This window comes from Homarus americanus, unplaced genomic scaffold, assembly GCF_018991925.1.
Source record: "Homarus americanus isolate GMGI-L3 unplaced genomic scaffold, GMGI_Hamer_2.0 scaffold12205, whole genome shotgun sequence".
NCBI lineage: Eukaryota > Metazoa > Arthropoda > Malacostraca > Decapoda > Nephropidae > Homarus > Homarus americanus.
This window is the reverse complement of record NW_024720797.1, coordinates 1-20,631: the sequence shown is the minus strand read 5'-3', so window position 1 is coordinate 20,631 and position 20,631 is coordinate 1. Positions and strand designations below refer to the sequence as shown.

Below are 20,631 nucleotides of genomic sequence, written 5' to 3'. Positions count from 1 at the left end.
GAAAAGAACAACAACAAGAAGAAAAAGAAGAAGAAATTACAGGAAGTATTATTATAGTTTTTTAAGTTCCTTCCAGTGTTATTTCATTTGAAATTAATAAGTAAAACAATGTATTAATCAAATTTTAATGTTTTTTATTTTTATTATAGATGAGAGACTACCTATCAGGAAGTACACAGACAAAAAGAAAAGAAGAAAGTATTATTATAGTTTTTTTTAAGTCAGTGTTATTTTATTTGAAATTAATAAGTAAAACAATATATATTAATTAAGTTTTAATATTTTTTTTTATTATAGATGAGAGACGACCTATCAAGAAATAAAAAGAAAAAGAAGAATCGTATACAACAAGTAGATGATGAATTATCATTGCATGAAGAGGATGCCAGTAGTAGTGTAAACATAAATATACAATCAATACATAATAATAGGCATTTAGCCCAACAAACTCAGAAAATGAATGCTAAAAAAATGTTGTCACAAAAAAACAAATCATCTTTCACAGTTAATGTTAATGATAAAGTTCTCGTACCTATTCCCTCAGTTGACAGACATAAAATTGGACCAATTAATTTAATAGGAATTGTATCTGAAATTAATAAACAAAAGGGTTTATATAAAGTAATAACACCCCATGGTGAACTTAAACCAAGATTAATGAAAAATCAACTAGAACTGTATGGTAATGTTAATACACCAATACCACCACCACCATCATTACCACAACCACAACATTCACTATCATCATCACCACAACCACAATATTCACCATCATCATCACCATCATCATCAGTATCAACACCACCAAGACAATTATCACAATTACCACATGTCAAATTATCTATACGTAAGGCTGCAAGACTTCAAACCAAGAGTTTAGGGATTCGTAGAGAAAGTACTAGAAATAGTGTAGCTTGTAAATGTAAATCTATTCCATGTAGAGATAAACGATGTGCATGTTTTAAAAGAAGTAAAAAATGTAATAATATGTGTGTTCATGGTACAAATGAATGTAAAAATAATTAAATGATTAATCTTAATGTTTTGTTATATTATTAAAACATATTGAAATCTAAATTCTTCAAAAGATCTCATTTTCCACTGACCTACACAAAACTTTTGTGGAATTATGGTAAGGAGATAAGAGAAATATTTCTGCGGGAACATTGCATCCATTCATCACGGCTTTTGTGGCTTTTTCTTTCTGTTTAGTTTTAATAATTTATTTTCTTTGAAACCGGAAAGAACATGACGCCGGTGATAAAAAGCAAAGCATCTTGTTAGGGCAATAACTTAGTTGGTGAAATCGCCTTAGGTTGGGCGCTACTAGCAACCTTAGTCACTCTTACTCCTCTCTAATCCTGTCTACACTTGTAATTTACAGGTAGGACAATGGTGGAACTGTTCTTTCTTGTAGTTTTCTTCAAGACTTTGACGTTTTTTCTCTAGAAGAAGCTCTTGTATAATATTTCTAGGAGTATCAAGAAACTCTTTCTCCAATATTACATTTGAGAAATTTGTGATTATGAAGTCCCGTGAAGAATCCAGCAGTGGTACTAAATTATGAGCTACAGCTAACCTGTGTTTAGAAAAATATGGAATTTATATTGAATACTGTACGTCAAAAATGGTAAAGTTTACAAAATTAGAATATTTTTTAATAATTTACTTAATAATTTACTTACACACCTGTATAATCTTAAAACATTGGATGACTGAAGTTCACTTGTGAGAAAGGCCGCGCAAACACATACAGCATGGTGAACTTTCAGAATGTTTGCAGCAACTATTAACTCTTGAGCATTTTCCGTTGTTATCTCAATGTTTCCTAAAGATTTAAAATATTAAAATAAATTTTTCATAATAATTAATAAAATAAAAATACCGTTTTACATATAGCAATATGAAAAACATGTGTTTTTTACATATATGACAAACATGTGTTTTTCCTTTTATCTTACCAGTATACATGAATCGAATGATCCGAATTAATATATTGGATTTCATAAACTTCATTTCTATTGAAAAAGACTGTGTTGTTTCCTCAGCTAATCCACCAGTAAACATATCCTTAAAATATTCACTTCCCGCCGAGAGTATTACACGATGAGCCTGGAATAAAATGTTTGTTGTATACAGTATATAAAAATCTTCACTTTTTTATTCATTTCAGACAAAGCTAGTTAAAACAACTTAATATACTAGCAAATTTTCTTACCTTCACAATTGATCCATCAGCTGATGATATTTCTACATCACAGAACTGTTGTTTCTGCCAGAGTGAATGTAAGTTCTCTAGCAAGTCATTCGGATAAGAGAGCTCCACCTCTAGGAAGTCGTTCGGATAAGAGAGCTCCACACATGCCGCCATTTCATATAAAAGACCTAATATACCTGTGATTACTCGGTACCCCAATTATAACGTTTTCTCAATATATATACTACATCTCAGTTAAAAATTACCAGATATCACTACCCACCACCAGACAACTCAACTCTGGATGAATAGTATTACATTTGTTTATTAGTAATATATGAGGATGGCGGCAGCACATGTGGAATTCTCTGATAATGGGGAGGGGGAATGTAAATCTAACCTGCTAGAAAACTTACATTCACTCTGGCAGTTACAAAAGTTTTGTGATGTAGAAATATCATCAGCTGATGGATCAATTGTGAAGGTGAGAAAACATTATTTTTTAACTGAAATAACTGTAAAAACTGTCGTCGTCTTTCCTGTTTGTACTTAACACAACTATTTTTATTATTTCAGGCTCACCGTGTAATACTTTCGGCGGGAAGTAATTATTTTAAGACAATGTTTACCTGTGGATTAAGTGAGGAAACAACACAGTCTTCTTCAATAGAAATGAAGTCTATGAAATTTAATATATTAAAACAGCTCATCGGATTTATATATACTGGTAAGGATAAAGAAAAACTTTTTAAAAGTTAATAGAAAGTGAGTACTAATGTAAAACTAAAAACGATATTTTTTATTTTGTTGATAGATTGTTTTTTTTAAATCTTTAGAAAACATCGAGGTAACAGTGGAAAATGTTCAAGAGTTAATTGTAGCTGCAAACATACTTGAAATTCACCATGCTGTACGTGTTTGTACAGACTTTCTTAAGAGTGAACTTCATCCATCCAATGCTTTAGGAATTTACAGGTACGGTTTGATGATTCAGTTCAGTTGATTATGTTACCTATATGTACGTACAATAAATAAATCTATTAGGAATAAATCCATTGTTTTTGTTTTTTAAACAGGTTTGCTGAGGTCCATTATTTAGTAAACCTGCTGTCTGCTTCGCAGGACTTCATCTTTTCTAATTTCGTAGAAATTACAATGGAACAAGAGTTTCTTGAAATTCCTAAAGAAATTCTACTGTATTTTTTGGAGTCAGAGTATCTTCATATTGACTCTGAGTTGCAGGTAAATATTTATATACGCTATTTTTTTATTTAATAGTAGACCCCCAAACAATCAAATTTATCTACCTTTTCTTTCTTTATTGTATTACAGGTATTCTCTGCTGCCATCAGATGGATTACACAAGATATAACTAATAGACATTGTTGGATTTATGACATTTTGAAACCAGTGAAATTGGCTTTAATTCCAAGTAAACTAATAAAAAAATCAATTAATGAGTGCTCTAATATCAATCTGAAGGTTATTCTTAAACAGCAGAGGACGACATTTTTAAGGGACGAAAGGGAAGCCTCGTATATCCAGCCAAGAATTTGTCTTCGAAAGAAAATTTATGTTATAGGTGGATGGAAACTATCAGAGGAGTATAGTTTAAAAAGTGTCGAATGTGTTGATACCTTTAGGCAGAAATGGCAGAAAGTTGGCCCTATGAAAATTGAGAGATGTGGGCCAGGAGTAGCAGTCTTACATGGGAAAATTTTCGTTGTTGGAGGGAGTGGAGAGGACAGTCAGATTTGGGCAGATGGCGAAGTTTATGATCCACAGGAAGATTATTGGACTGGAATATCTTCTATGGTGATCCCACGGTCTAATTTTGGATTATGCGCTCATGGAGGTTTTCTCTATGCCTTCGGTGGTTGGACGGGATTGGTCATCGAAAAAAGTATTGAAAGATATGACCCTATTGCAGATGAGTGGACATTATTAGAGTCAAATATGCCAGAAGGTAGATCCAAGTAAGTACAATAACAATTTTCAAAGTGAAATTACTGACTGATAGTGTGTGTGTAAACTACTGATAATAATAAGAGAAGAGAAAATGTAGTATTGACCTGTACTTGTCTTTTTTTCTTCTCCCTCTTTTTTTTTACAGTATGGGTATAGTAGAACATCGAGGTCTTATTTACATTGTTGGTGGAGTTGGTGCGGGATATTATTTCATCCGCCTGTGTAATCTTCTCTCATACAATCCTGTGACTGGGTATTGGAAGAATCTAGCACCAATGATAGCACTACATAACAAGATAGGTGTTGCAGTTTTGGATAACTTTTTATATGTTGTAGGTGGTGGTATTCGGAACAATTATGAAAAAAAATCAATGCAAAGATATTCTTTTGAACAGGTAAGATTATTTACCAGTGCAAAACTTATAAATTCTTATTTTTATATACATTTACCAGCGCTGTTCTTATGAATTCTTCTTATTATATCCAACAAGATTTGAATTACAATATTGTAGCTAGGAAGTGGAAGAATTTTTGTAATACTGTAGTGAAAATGGAGGGAGTAAAAAATTGTATAACTTCCCTACTCTCCCTTCCTTTTACTTTTCTTCTTTCTTTTACTTTCCCACAGAACAAATGGTTCAAGTGTTCATCGAAGTATTTTGGTCGAAGTATCTCAACAGTTGTTGCCACAAGTTCTCTGTTATATGTCATAGGCGGCTGTAGAGGGGTAAGGAAGAACGAACGAAAACAGAATGATTAATAAATATGTGATATACAAATCAAAAGTTATCCAAAGTTTTAACTTTTATTTTTTTTTTTAGGTACCTATCACTAATGTGGAGTATTTCGACCCAAAGAAGAATAAGTGGAGGAACTGTGCATCACTCCCAGAGGGTCGGTCTAATGCTAGAGCTGTCGTAATTTGACTCAACTTTCTTTCTCTTCTCTTCTTGATACTTCCCCAAGCTCAAGAAGCTCAAGAATATCTAACAGAGAAATTTAAGAGTCCTCTTCTTCTTCTTCTTCATCCTTTTCAACAAACACACACTTAAAATAAAAATAAAAACTGAAATTAATGTATAGTTTTTACTATCCATCCCAAGCTGCTGTACATTAGTTTTCCTACTGTTTGAAGACGAGGACGGAAGCACCACCACCACCACCACCACCACAACCACAACAATTTACCTACCCCTCTGTTAAAAAGTACCAGATATCAACACTATCAACACTACCACTATTTATAATTATAAAAGAACGCTGGTGATGATTAGTATTAACATTAAGTACAATTGTAATTTTAAAAATCAACCATTTTCAAATTAGATTTACTGACTGATATTGTTAATAAATGCGGCCTGTGCGCTTTTCTTTTTCTTTTCTTTTACAGCATGGGTATAGTAGAACATCGAGATCTTATTTACATTATTGGTGGATATACAGACACTTACACCCTCCTGCGTGATCTTCTCTCATACAATCCTGTGACTGGGGAGTGGAAGAATCTAGCACCAATGCTAGGTCCACCATGTCACATGATAGGTGTTGCAGTTTTGAATAACTTTCTGTACGTAGTAGGTAGTATTAATGGGGAAAAATCAATGGAAAGATATTCTTTTGAACAGGTAAGATTATTTACCAGTGCAGTGCTTATGAGATTATATACAATAAGGTTTGAAGTTCAATATTGTAGCCAGGATGTGGAACAATTTGTAATACTTAGTGAAAAGGGATAACAAATTGTATAACCACTCTCCCTTCCTTTTACCTTTTTTCTTTTACTTTCCCACAGAACAAATGGTTTAAGTGTTCATCAATGTATTTCGGTCATAGCCCAGCAGTTGTTGCCACAAATTCTCTGTTATATGTCATAGGAGGTGACAATATAAATTACGATGGACGACTGGTAAGGAAGAATGAAAAGAATGCTTAATGAAAACTGATAATATTTATTAATAATCTTTATATTCCAAAGTTTTAACCTCAAACTAATTTTTATTTTTATTTTTTTTTTTTAGATATCTGTCGCTAATGTGGAGTATTTCGACCCTAAGAATAATAGGTGGATAAACTGTACATCACTCCCTGAGGGTCGGTCTGATGCTAGAGCAGTTTCAATTTAACTCACTCGAAACCTTAACCTTCAAACCCTCTCTCATATCATTCCCATATATATTACATATATTAGTTTTTTAGTTATATATGAGGATGGCGGCGGCACGTGTGGAGCTCTCTGATAACGGAGAGGAGTGTAATTATCCTTATCCAAACAACCTGCTAGAGAACCTAAATTCACTCTGGCAGTTACAAAAGTTCTGTGATGTAGAAATATCAGTTGATGGATCAGTTGTGAAGGTGAGAAAACATTATTTTAACTTTTTTATTATTTGTTGTCAATAATTGAAAAAAAATATCTTGTATATGTATACAATCAACCAAATTCTTTTATTATTATTCCAGGCTCACCGTGTAATACTCTCGGCGGGAAGTAATTATTTTAAAGCCATGTTTACCTGTGGATTAACTGAGGAAACAACATATTCTTCAATAGAAATTAAATCTATGAAATTTAATATATTAGAGCAGATCATCGGATTCATATATACTGGTAAGTAACATTTTAAGTTTTCATATTTATAAAAAAAAACGGTATTTTTATTTTGTTATTTATATCTTAATCTTTAGGAAACATCGAGGTAACAGCTGAAAACGTTCAAGAGTTAATAGTTGTTGCAAACATGCTGGTAGTTCCCCACGTTGTACGTATTTGCACAGACTTTCTCAGGAGTGAACTTCATCCATCCAATGCTTTAGGAATTTACAGGTAACTAATTTTTATTTTGTAATTTTTTTATTCTTGTTCTGTTCTGTTTTAATTTGATTAATTCTGATTCGATCTGATTCGATTCTAAAGAGGGTGTGTTTATTTTTTTTTTTACAGGTTTGCTGAGGCCTATTATTTAGTAAGCTTGTTGAATGGTTCGCGGGACTTCATCTTCTCCAATTTCGTAGAAGTGACAATGGAGCAAGAGTTTCTTGAGATTCCTAAAGAAACTCTACTATATTTTTTGGATTCGGAGTATCTTCATATTGACTCTGAGTTTCAGGTAATTATTAGATATTTTTCTTTTTATTTAATATTTATTTATTAAATCAAAAATCTAATTTTTTTTGTGGTTTATTGCAGCTAGCTCACTTTCTTTTTCTTTTGTTATATTGCAGGTATTCTCTGCTGCCATCAGATGGATTACACAAGAAATAACTGATAGACTTTGTTGGATTCTTGACATTTTAAAACGAGTAAAATTATCTTTAATTTCAAGTAAACTAATAGAAAAATCAATTAATGAGTGCTCTGACATCAGATTGAAAGTTAACCTTAAACAGCAGATAAATTTGGCTAAAGAGGAAGCCTCCTTTTATGTCCAGCCAAGAATTTGTACTCGAAAGAAAATTTATGTCATAGGTGGATCAAGGAACGAATGGAATAGATTCAAGATGTTTAAAAGATTCGAGTTGTGTAAAAGTGTAGAATGTTTTGATACCTTTAGGAAGGAATGGCAGAAAGTTTGCCCGATGAAAAAAAAAAGTGAAAGGCCAGAAATAGCAGTCTTACATGGGAAAATTTTCGTTGTTGGAGGGAGGGGTTGGAGAGATAGGAGAGGTAGACCCAGACCCTTTCCGATTTTGGCGGATGGCGAAGTTTATAATCCACAGGAAGATAATTGGACTGGGATATCTTCTATGGTTACCCCACGATGTGATTTTGGATTATGCGCTCATGAAGGTTACCTTTATGCCTTCGGTGGTTGGACGGGATCGGTCGTCGAAAAAAGTATTGAAAGATATGACCCTATTACAGATGAGTGGAGATTATTAAAGTCAAATATGCCAGAAGCTAGAAAAAAGTAAGTACAATTGTAATGTTAAAACTCAACCATTTTCAAATTAGGTTTACTGACTGATAGTAACTGATAATGAGAAAATGTTGCAGTGGCCTGTACTTTTTTTTTTGTCTTTTTCTCCTTTTCTTTTCTTTTACAGAATGGGTATAGTAGAACATCGAGGTCTCATTTACATTATGGGTGGATATACGGACGACACTGACAACGACCTGCGTGATCTTCTCTCATACAATCCTGTGACTGAGGAGTGGAAGAATCTAGCACCAATGCTAGGTGAACCATGTGACACGATAAGTGTTGCAGTTTTGAATAACTTTCTGTACGTAGTAGGTGGTACTGAGTTTGAGGAAATGGAAAGATATTCTTTTGAACAGGTAAGATTATTTACCGTGGAGTGCTTATGAATTATTATTATATTGTAGCCAGCCAGGATAAGAATATTTGTAATACTGTTGGTAAATAATTGTATAACCTCCCTCCCTTCCTTTTACCTTTTTTTCTTTTACTTTCCCACAGAACAAATGGTTTAAGTGTTCATCAATGTATTCCGGTCTAAATTCCCCAGCAATTGTTGCTACAAATTCTCTGTTATATTTCATAGGCGGTGACATTAGAAATGATGATGGACAGGTAAGGAAGACTGAAAAGAATGATTAATGAAAACTGATAATATTTATTAATAATCTTTATAATCCAAAGTTTTAACCTAAACTATTTTTTTTTTCTTTTTTTTTAGCTACTTGACACTGATGTGAATGTGGAGTATTTCGACCCTAAGAATAATAGGTGGATACACTGTACATCACTTCCTGAGGGTCGGATGGATGCTAGAGCAGTTGCAATTTGACAATCTTATCTGAACTACCTGCTGATGTAGAAATATTATCAGCTGATGGATCAGTTGCAAAGCCATTTAAAATAAAATAAAAATTAGAAAAATTTTCTATCTTTTTAACTTACCTAACATGAAATTTGAAAGTATCCTTATAATTGTTTAATTTCACATTTGCTAACCGGCCAAGTTTAGTGAGCACTCAACTAACCTAACACACAAATATTACATTTTAAGTCCATGAAATCTTGAGTATATCTCTCCTCTAGTTACAGCCTGGCATTTGATATTATTAACATAATATGTACCGGGAACTGATATCTCTTCTCTCCCAAGCTCAAGCTCAAGAATATTCAACAAGAAACTTTCAAGCCCTCTTTATCCTCCTCTCATCCTCTTTAGCATACATACACACACACTTAAAAAAAAAAAAAAATGTATTACCTATCCCAACATACTGAAAGAAAGAGGCTGCTGGCTGTAGTTTAGTTTTGTTACTGTTTGAAGAAGCAACGGAAGCACCACCACCACCACCACCACCACCACCACCACCACCACCATTACGGGTATTACCAGATATCACCACACCACTAAAAATAAAACTGACAACTAGTTAGTATTACATTAGTATCTGAAGATGGCGGCTGCACATGTGGAGCTCTCTCATAACGAGAAGGAGGAGGAAGAGGAATGTAAATCTTATCCGAACTACCTGCTAGACTACATACATTTTCTCTGGCAGTCACAAGAGTTATGTGATGTAGAAATATTATTAGCTGATGGATCAGTTGTGAAGGTGAGTAAGTGAAACATTTATCTGTAAGTGAAGAAACATTTACTCCTACCTACATATCTTTCTCTGCCTGCCCTCCATCACCCACCCACCATTTGGGGGAGGGAAACTTAACTACACTGCCCACATTCACCGTCCGTTTAGGAGAAGTCAGTGGAACATGGTTTAACAAAGTATATCCAGTACAGTAGAAGAAATTTCCCTGTTCCCCCAACTTCCCTTCTTCTCCGACACAAATAAAGAGTTACTTTCCAACTTTCTTCGCACGAGAGAATCAATGTTTTCAAGCAGTGATTTGATTTGGGCGGTTTGCTTCCTAGCAGTGGTTTGATTTGGGCGGCTTGCTTCCTAGCAGTGGTTTAATTTTGTTGTCTGTCCGTCCATAATTCTCTCACTTTTATGTAATCTGATGGGATTACATTTTATTCCACAGGCTCACCGTGTAATACTGTCAGCGGGAAGCAAATATTTTAAGACCATGTTTACGTGTGAATTTGCTGAGAAAACAACACAGTCAATAGAAATGAAGTTCATGAAACCCAATATATTACGACTGCTCGTCGACTTCATATATACTGGTAAGGGAAAATATTTTAAGTTTTCATAGTGCTATACTGCTATCTATATGTAAAATTTTTATTTTGTTGCAAATGAATAAATGATTTTTTTCTTTCTTTTTTTGTCAAAAACTTTAGGAAACATCGAGATAACAGTGGAAAATGCACAGGAGTTAATTGCGGCTGCGAACATGTTGATGATATCACGTGCTGTACTTGTTTGTATAGACTTTCTCAAGAGCGAACTTCATCCATCTAATGCTTTGGGAATTTACCGGTACGTGCAGTATAATAATAATTAATTAATTATTTTCCAACTGTTTATATAATATGTATTTTTATCTGTCCTATACGTAATTTTTTTTTTTTTTTTTTAAACAGGTTTGCTGAGGCCCATAATTTAGTAAGGTTGCTGCATTCTTCCCGGGACTTCATCTTCTCCAATTTCGTAGAAGTGACAATGGAGCAAGAATTTCTTGAGATTCCGAAAGCAATTCTGCTGTATTTTTTGGATTCAGAGTATCTTCATATTGACTCTGAGTTTCAGGTAAAATGTAAATATTTTTTTTTTATTTAATATGTACAACTTTCAATTGACTTTTATTTACAAGATTATTAACCCGAATTTATCTTTCTATTATTTATTGCAGGTATTCTCTGCTGCTATCAGATGGATTACACAAGCACAAGATATAAATAATAGATATTGTTGTTGGAATTTTGACATTTTAAAACGACTGAAATTGCCTTTAATTTCAAGTAAACTAATAAAAAAAGCAATTAATGAGTGCTCCGCTGATATTAAATTGAAGGTTAACCTTAAAAAGCAGACAAACTTGGCTAAAAAGGAAGCAGCCTTTTCTGTCCAGCCAAGAATTTGTCTTCGAAAGAAAATTTATGTTATAGGTGGATGGAAACAATCAGAGGAGTATAGTTTAAAAAGTGTCGAATGTTTTGATATCTTTAGGCAGAAATGGCAGAAAGTTTGCCCTATGAAGATTGTGAGAAGTTTACCAGGAATAGCAGTCTTACATGGGAAAATTTTCGTTGTTGGAGGGAGTGGAGAGGACAGTCAGATTTGGGCAGATGGCGAAGTTTATGATCCACAGGAAGATTATTGGACTGGAATATCTTCTATGGTGATCCCACGGTCTGATTTTGGATTATGCGCTCATGGAGGTTTTCTCTATGCCTTCGGTGGTTGGACGGGATTGGTCATCGAAAAAAGTATTGAAAGATATGACCCTATTGCAGATGAGTGGACATTATTAGAGTCAAATATGCCAGAAGGTAGATCCAAGTAAGTACAATAACAATTTTCAAATTGGATTTACTGACTGATAGTGTGAACTACTGATAATAATGAGAAAATATAAGTGCCTATACTTTTTTTTTTTTTTTACAGAATGGGTATAGTAGAAAATCAAGGTCTTATTTACATTGTTAGTGGACGTATGGACTCTTATAACCCCTTTCATGAACTTCTCTCATACAATCCTGTAACTGGGGAGTGGAGAGATCTAGCAGCACTGAGTGCTCCACCTCGCTACAACTACATGGGTGTTGCAGTTTTGAATAACTTTTTGTATTTAGTGGGTGGTCTTTTTAATGAAGAAGGGGAAAAATCACTAGAAAGATATTCTTTTGAACAGGTAATGTGCATGCTTATAATTATATACAATACAATTTGAATTATAGTAGTGAAAAGGGAGTAAAAATTATATAACTCCCTTCTTTTCTCTTTCCAAAGACAATAATAATAATTTAAGTAATATGGGAGAAGAATTTTTGTAATAATGTAGTGTTGTATAACCTCCCTTCTTTTCCTTTCCACAGAACGAATGGTTTAAGTGTTCATCAATGAATTTTTGGCGAAGTATCCCAGCAGTTGTTGCCACAAATTCTCTGTTATATATCATAGGTGGTCATCGTCCCAATGACCACCTTGAACTGGTAAGAAAGGAAGAATGGAAATGGAAGAATGAAATGAATAAATTATATTACAAATTTAACCACCTAACCACCTGTTTTTTTTTCTAAAGGTATCTGTCGCTAATGTGGAGTGTTTCGACCCTAAGACTAATAAGTGGATGAACTGTACATCACTCCCTGAGGGCCGGTCTTATGCTAGAGCAGTCTTACTTTAACTCCCTTCGACATCCCCAATCAAGAAAACTTCCCTCAAGACTGACATTTGTCTCCTCCATATTTAATCCATTTTAAATAAAAAAAAGCTTGTTTCCTATCTTTTTTAACTTACCCTAACATGAAATTTGAAAGTATTCTTATAAAGTATCCTTGTGGATCAATGGTACCATTGTTTAATTTTGTCGAAATATCCCAGCAGTTGTTGCCTGCCACAAATCCTCTGTTATGTCATAGGCGGTTACGGTTATCATAACTTGGTAAGGAAGAATGGAAATAAGAATAAAATATATTAATAATTCCTAAATATTTTTATAATAATCCTTTATAATAAGTTTTAATCTAAAACCTGAGGATAAAAAGTGGAGAAACTGTACATCACTCCCTAAGGAACGGTCTAATGATGCTTTAGTAGTCTCAATTTGACTCGAAACCTTGAGTCTATCCCTCCTCCTAATCACAGCCTATTAACATAAAATGTACCGGGAACTTGATATATTAATGCTAGAGCAGTCTCAATTTACTCTCTTCTCTCTCCCAAGCTGACAACTGGTTAGGTTAGTCTTACATTAGTATCTGAAGATGGCGGCTGCACGTGTGGAGGAGCTCTCTCATCACGAGGAGGAGGAGGAGGAGGAATGTAAATCTTATCCTAACTACCTACTAGACGATATACATTTCCTCTGGCAGTCAGAAAAGTTATGTGATGTAGAAATATTATTAGCTGATGGATCAGTTGTGAAGGTGAGTGAGTGAAACATTTATCTGTGAGTGAAGAAACATTTCTCTGCCTGCCCTCCATCACCCACCCATCATTTACACACCATATCGGGGGAGGGAAACTTAACTACACCGCCCACACTCACCCTCCATTCCTTATTACCGCCCAGGAGAAGTCAGTGGAACATGATTAACAAAGTCTATCCAGTGCAGTGGAAGAAATTTCCCTGCTCTCCCCTAACTTCCTTTCTCCCCCGACACAAATAAAGAGCTGTTTATCCAACTTTCTTCGCACGATAGAATCAATGTTTCCTAGCAGTACTTTGATTTGGGCTTGCTTCCTAGCAGTGGTTTAATTTTGGTTTGCTTCCAGGTAATGGTTTGATTTTGTTGTCCGTCCGTCCATAAATCTCTCACTTTTATGTAACTTCACAAAACCTATGCTATGACAACGACTCTTCACCCAGATTTTTACGTCCCCTTAATGTATGTATAAAGGCAGTATGAACGAACTAACAAATTTTAAAAAATAAACGATGGAGATTACATTTTATTCCACAGGCTCACCGTGTAATACTGTCAGCGGGAAGTGACTATTTTAAGACCATGTTTACGTGTGGATTTGCTGAGAAAACAACACAATCAATAGAAATGAAGTCTATGAAACCCAATATATTAAAACTGCTTATCGACTTCATATATACTGGTAAGGGAAAATATTTTAAGTTTTCATAGTGCTAAGCTGCTATCTATAAGTAAAATTTTTATTTTGTTGCAAATGAAGAAATGAAATATTTTTTTTTCTTTTTTTGTAAAAATACTTTAGGAAACATCGAGATAACAGTGGGAAACGCACAGGAGTTAATTGTGGCTGCGAACATGCTGTTCATGCCCCGTGCTGTATTTGTTTGTACAGACTTTCTCAAGAGCGAACTTGATCCATCCAATGTTTTGGGAATTTACAGGTAACGAATTTTTATTTTGTTTCTGTTCTGTTTTAATTTGATTGATTCTGATTCGATCTAATCCTATTCTAGAGAGGATATTTTTTTATTTTTTTTATTTTTTTTTTTTTTACAGGTTTGCTCAGGCCCATTATTTAGTAAGCTTGTTGAATGGTTCGCGGGATTTCATCTTCTCCAATTTCGTAGAAGTGACAATGGAGCAAGAGTTTCTTGAGATTCCTAAAGAAACTCTACTATATTTTTTGGATTCTGAGTATCTTCATATTGACTCTGAGTTTCAGGTAAATATTATATATTTTTCTTTTTATTTAATATTTATTTATTGAAAATTTTATTTATTTTTTCTTTTTTTATTGCAGCTCTCACTTTCTTTTTCTTTTCTTTTGTTATATTGCAGGTATTCTCTGCTGCCATCAGATGGATTACACAAGAAATAACTGATAGACTTTGTTGGATTCTCGATATTTTAAAACGAGTGAAATTGTCTTTAATTTCAAGTAAACTAATAGAAAAAGCAATTAATGAGTGCTCTGACATCAGATTGAAAGTTAACCTTAAACAGCAGATAAACTTGGCTAAAGAGGAAGCCTCCTTTTATGTCCAGCCAAGAATTTGTAATCGAAAGAAAATTTATGTCATAGGTGGATCAAGGAAAGAATTCAATATAATATGGAATAGATCAGAGGAATATCTACTTAAAAGTATCGAATGTTTTGATACCTTTAGGCAGAAATGGCAAAAAGTTTGTCCTATGAAAATTGGGAGAATTTCACCAGGAATAGAAGTCTTACATGGAAAAATTTTCGTGGTTGGAGGGGTTGGAGAGATAGACGCTCAGATTTTGGCGGATGGCGAAGTTTATGATCCACAGGAAGATTATTGGACTGGAATATCTTCTATGGTAATCCCACGGTGTGATTTTGGATTATGCGCTTATGGTGGTTATCTCTATGCCTTCGGTGGTTGGACGGATTCAATGGAAATAGGAAAAAATATTGAAAGATATAACCCTATTACAGATGAGTGGAGATTATTAGAGTCAAATATGCCAGAAGCTAGATCCAAGTAAGTACAATAACCAGTACAATAACAATTTTGATTTACTGATAGTGTGAATTACTAATAATAATAATGAGAAAATGTCGCAGTAACCTGTACTGTTTTTTTCCTTTTTTTTTCTTTTTATAGCATGGGTATAGTAGAACATCGAGGTCTTATTTACATTATTGGTGGATATACGGACACTTACAATCCCCTGCATGATTTTCTCTCATACAATCCTGTAACTGGAGAGTGGAAGAATCTAACATCAATGCAAGGTCCACCGTCTAAGACGATAGGCGTTGCAGTTTTAGATAATTTTTTGTACGTAGTAGGTGATGGTATTCTGGATGAAAATTCAATGAAAAGATATTCTTTTGAGCAGGTAAGATTATTTACCAGTACTTAAAGTTTAATATTGTAACCAGGAAGTGGAAGAATTGTTGTAATACTTTAGGAACAAAGGGAAAAAATTGTATACCCCCCTCCCGCCCCCTTACTCTTGTTTTAACCTTTTTCTTTTACTTTCCCACAGAACCAATGGTTTAAGTGTTCGTCTTCAGAGTATTTGGGTCGAAGTAGCCCAGCAGTTGTTGTCACAAATTCTCTGTTATATGTCATAGGCGGTTACTGGAGTGGTTTGAATGGAATTGGAATGGTAAGGAAAGAAGAATAAAAGAATGATTAATATAAAATGATAAATATTGATAATAATATTTATAACTTTTTTTTTTCTTTTTAGATTTCTCTCGCTAATGTGGAGTATTTCGACCCTAAGAATAACAAGTGGATAAGCTGTACACCACTCCCTGAAAGTCGGACTAATGCTATAGCAGTCTTAATTTGACTACTCGAAACTTTGAAAACCTATATACTGATTTCCTCCTCCTCCTCCTCCTTCATTCTCACTCATTCTTATTTTAGTAAATAAAAAGCAAATAAATAAATGTATAGTTTTTTACTACCCTATATGATATAAAATTGTATTATTCTTTGTAAACTCTACCCAACCTATCCCAACATACTGCCAACTACCTGCTAGGTCACATTGCAAATTAGCCAATCGAGAAAACAAAAATACTCAGTTTATAACTCTACCCAATCTATCCCAACATACTGCCAACTACCTGCTAGGTCACATTGCAAATTAGCCAATAGAGAAAACAAAAATACTCAGTTTTTCATATATATATATGGTTTTGCGGTTTTGCAGTATGTGATAAAAAAACAATGCATAAAATAATTTTAATAGTGTTTATTTTTTGGTTCGGTTAAAATAATAACAATGTGATTAAATCTTTTCCATTCCATACATTAAAGGAAATTTGAACATTTCATCCGGAATACTTTATTTTTTCATAAAGATCTGCATTCCTCTATGACGCAATACCAAAGGGGGGAATGTACATTTATCGTCTGAAGATTCTACTTCTATGATAATGGTCTCTCCTGTAAGGGTAAGGGTTTTCACAAAGATGTAGTTGTTGTTTCCTTTTCCTTCTTTTCCTTCTCTAATAAGTTGCAGTGTAGATTCCTTCTGGATATTGCAGTCGGAAAGAATGCGACAATCCTCCAACTTCTTACCAGCAAAGATCAATTTCTGTTGGTTTTGGGGGGTGCCTTCCCTATCCTGAATTTTTGCCTTTACATTTTCAATGGTGTCTGAAGGTTCTACTTCTAGGGTAATCTTTCCTGTAAATTTCACAAAGATCTGCATTCCTCCTCTAAGACGCAATACCAAATGGAGTGTAGAGTCCTTCTGGATATTGTAGTCAGAAAGAATGCGACAATCCTCCAACTGCTTACCAGCAAAGATCAATCTCTGCTGGTCTGGGGGGATGCCTTCCTTATCCTGAATTTTTGCCTTTACATTTTCAATGGTGTCTGAAGGTTCTACTTCAAGAGTAATAGTCTTTCCAGTGAGGGTTTTCACGAAGATCTGCATGATGTACTGCAAAGAAAACAATTCATTAGTCAAATTTTAGCCACAGTATAATTCTTAAATAATCTTAAATTTAAATATCTACAAGATTGTTGAGCATGTTATAGTAGGTAGCAAGGCAACCATTATATATGAAAACACAAGACTACTACATTAATATTTTATACACATATTGTACAGTACACATAAATCTTGGCTTTAACCAAAGTAACTAATACCCCCCCACACACACATACAGTATAGAGCAATAACATTTGCAGTCTATCTTCTGTGTAACCTAGCTATGCATATACAAATATAGAATAATAAAATTAAATACCTAGCATTTATGGGCTTTAGGCAGGCAGAAATGGCAGAAAGTTTGCCCAATGAAAATTGAGAGATGTGTAGGGCCAGAAGTAGCAGTCTTACATATAGAAATTGAACCGGCAGACGATGAACTTTATAATCCTGATCCGCTTTGGGAAGATAATTTGATCGGGGTATCTTCTATGGTGCTCCCATGGTGATTTTGGATTATGCGCTCATGGAGGTTATCTCTATACCTTTGGTGGTTTGACTGTCTTAGGAGTGTGGCTGTAGTTTAGTTTTGTTACTGTTGGAAGAAGCAACGGAAGCACCACCACCACCACCACCACCACCACCACTACGGGTATTACCAGATATCACCACACCACTAAAAATAAAACTGACAACTAGTTAGTATTACATTAGTATCTGAAGATGGCGGCTGCACGTGTGGAGCTCTCTCATAACGAGGAGGAGAAGGAGGAGGAAGAGGAATGTAAATCTTATCCGAACTACCTACTAGACTACATACATTTCCTCTGGCAGTCACAAGAGTTATGTGATGTAGAAATATTATTAGCTGATGGATCAGTTGTGAAGGTGAGTGAGTGAAACATTTACCTGTATTTATCTCCTACACTTTCTTCTCTGCCTGCCCTCCATCACCCACCTTTTATACCCATATCGAAGTACACCGTCCACACTCTACCCGCCGCCGCCCTAACTGCCCAGGAGTCTAGGACCAAGGAATAGTGGAAGAAATCTCCTAACTTCTCTGAATGCTTCCTAGAAGTGGTTTAATTTTTGGTTTGCTTCCTAGCAGTGGTTTGATTTTGGCTTGCTTCCTAGCAGTGGTTTTATTTTGGCTTCCTATTGTTCGACCAGTCTACATCTATAGGTACCTCACCGCACTGTTATTATGGCCTCTCTCATTTTACATCCTCCACTTGCCCCATGACCTCCTCCTATAGGTCCCAGGCCGTTACCAACACTTTTTCCTTCCCACAAAATATCCCTCCTCCCAGTCCTCCTCCCAGTCATAGGCCTGGTATTTGACGACATATTAATGTCACGTCAATCTTTATCATAACCAGGAACTCCCCCCCCCCCACCACCTACAAATTCAATCCATCTCTCATTTTTATTTAAACTTGACAAAACCTATGTTATGACGACGACCCTTCACCTAGACTTTTACGCCCCCTTAACGTACCCACCCCAATCAATAAACTAGCCCCCCTCGGGGACAAATATAAAAAAAAAAAAAAACTGATGGAGATTACATTTTATTCCACAGGCTCACCGTGTAATACTCTCGGCGGGAAGCAAATATTTTAAGACCATGTTTACTGGTGGATTAGCTGAAAAAACAACACAGTCAATAGAAATGAAGTTTATGAAACCCAATATATTAAAACTGCTCATCGAGTTCATATATACTGGTAAGGGAAAACATTTTAAGTTTTCATAGTGCTATGCTATATGTAAAACAAAAAGAAATAATTATAAATAGAAAATTTATTTTTGTTTTTTAAATACTTTAGGAAACATCAAGATAATAGTGGAAAACGCACAGGAGTTAATTGCGGCTGCAAACATGCTGATAATGTCCCGTGCTGTACTTGTTTGTACAGATTTTCTCAAGAGGGAACTTCATCCATCTAATGCTTTAGGAATTTACCGGTACGTACAGTATAATAATTAATTATTTTCAAACTATTTATATAATATGTATTTTTATCTGCACCTATACGTAACTAATTCCATATTTATTTTATTTTAAAAAACAGGTTTGCTGAGGCCCATAATTTAGTAAGGTTGCTGCATTCTTCCCGGGATTTCATCTTCTCCAATTTCGTAGAAGTGACAATGGAGCAAGAATTTCTTGAGATTCCGAAAGAAATTCTGCTGTATTTTTTGGATTCAGAGTATCTTCATATTGACTCTGAGTTTCAGGTAAAATATAAATATTTTTTTATATTTAATATGTACGTACAACTTTCAATTGACTTTTACAAAAATTTGAACTCGAATTTATCTTTCTTTATTATTTATTGCAGGTATTCTCTGCTGCCATCAGATGGATTACACAAGCACAAGATATAAATAATAGATATTGTTGTTGGAATTTTGACATTTTAAAACGACTGAAATTGTCTTTAATTCCAAGTAAACTAATAGAAAAATCAATTAGTGAGTGCTCCGCTGATATCAGATTGAAGGTTAACCTTAAACAGCACACAAACTTGGCCAAAAGGGAAGCCTCGTATGTCCAGCCAAGAATTTCTACACGAAAGAAAATTTATGTCTTAGGTGGACAAAAGAGAGAAATCTGTGTCCCCTTTCGAAGAACAGATCTGTTTACATATAAAAGTGTCGAATGTTTTGATATCTTTAAGCAGAAATGGCATAAAGTTTGCCCCATGAAAATTGAGAGATGTGGGCCAGGAATAGCAGTCTTACATGGGAAAATTTTCGTTGTTGGAGGGGAGATAGAAATAAAAAAACGGGGACATGATAATCAGATTTTGGCAAATGGTGATGTTTATGATCCTCAGAAAGATAATTGGACCAGGATATCTTCTATGGTGCTCCCACGGTGTGATTTTGGATTTTGCGCTCATGGAGGTTATCTCTATGCCTTTGGTGGTTTGACTATCTTTAATCGTTGGACGGGATCGACCGATGCGGTCATATCCCAAACGATTGAAAGATATAACCCTATTGCAGATGAGTGGAGATTATTAGAGTCAAATATGCCAGAAGCTAGATCCAAGTAAGTACAATAACCATTTTCAAATTGGATTTACTGACTGATAGTGTGAACTACTGATAATAATGATAAAATGTAGCAGCGGCCTGTCTTTTTTTTTTTTTTTTTTTACAGCATGGGTACAGTAGAATATCAAGGTCTTATCTACATTGTTGGTGGATATACGTACACTCGCAAGCCCATGGGTGATCTTCTCTCATACAATCCTGTGACAGGGGAGTGGAAGAATCTACCACCAATGATAGGTCAACCAAACCCCTACAGGCACAACGACATTATGAGTGTTGCAGTTTTGGATAACTTTTTGTATGTAGTAGGTGGTGTTCAGGAGGAAAAATCAATGGAAAGATATTCTTTTGAACAGGTAAGATTATTTACCAGTGCTGTACTTATGAATTCTTACTATTATATACAACAAGATTTGAATTACAATGATGTAGCTAGGATGTGGAAGAATTTTTGTAATACTGTAGTGAAAAGGGAGTAAAACATTGTATAACCTCCC

At 34.6% G+C, this 20,631-nt stretch overlaps 2 protein-coding genes across 2 annotated transcripts; one reads left to right on the top strand and one right to left on the bottom strand.

Moving 5' to 3' along the window:
- The first annotated feature begins 5,556 nt into the window (after positions 1 to 5,556).
- Positions 5,557 to 15,799, top strand: LOC121861178 (kelch-like protein diablo). Its single transcript, XM_042358735.1, has 6 exons — positions 5,557 to 5,732; positions 8,210 to 8,444; positions 8,672 to 8,700; positions 11,700 to 11,904; positions 12,089 to 12,205; positions 15,659 to 15,799. Exons 1-6 carry the CDS (start codon positions 5,557 to 5,559, stop codon positions 15,797 to 15,799), a joined length of 903 nt encoding a protein of 300 aa, XP_042214669.1.
- A 672-nt stretch (positions 15,800 to 16,471) lies between these two features.
- Positions 16,472 to 17,084, bottom strand: LOC121861177 (polyubiquitin-like). The gene has a single exon (XM_042358734.1). The coding sequence runs from the start codon at positions 17,066 to 17,068 to the stop codon at positions 16,472 to 16,474; it is 597 nt and encodes a 198-aa protein (XP_042214668.1). The 5' UTR covers positions 17,069 to 17,084.
- Between the last annotated feature and the right edge of the window lie 3,547 nt (positions 17,085 to 20,631).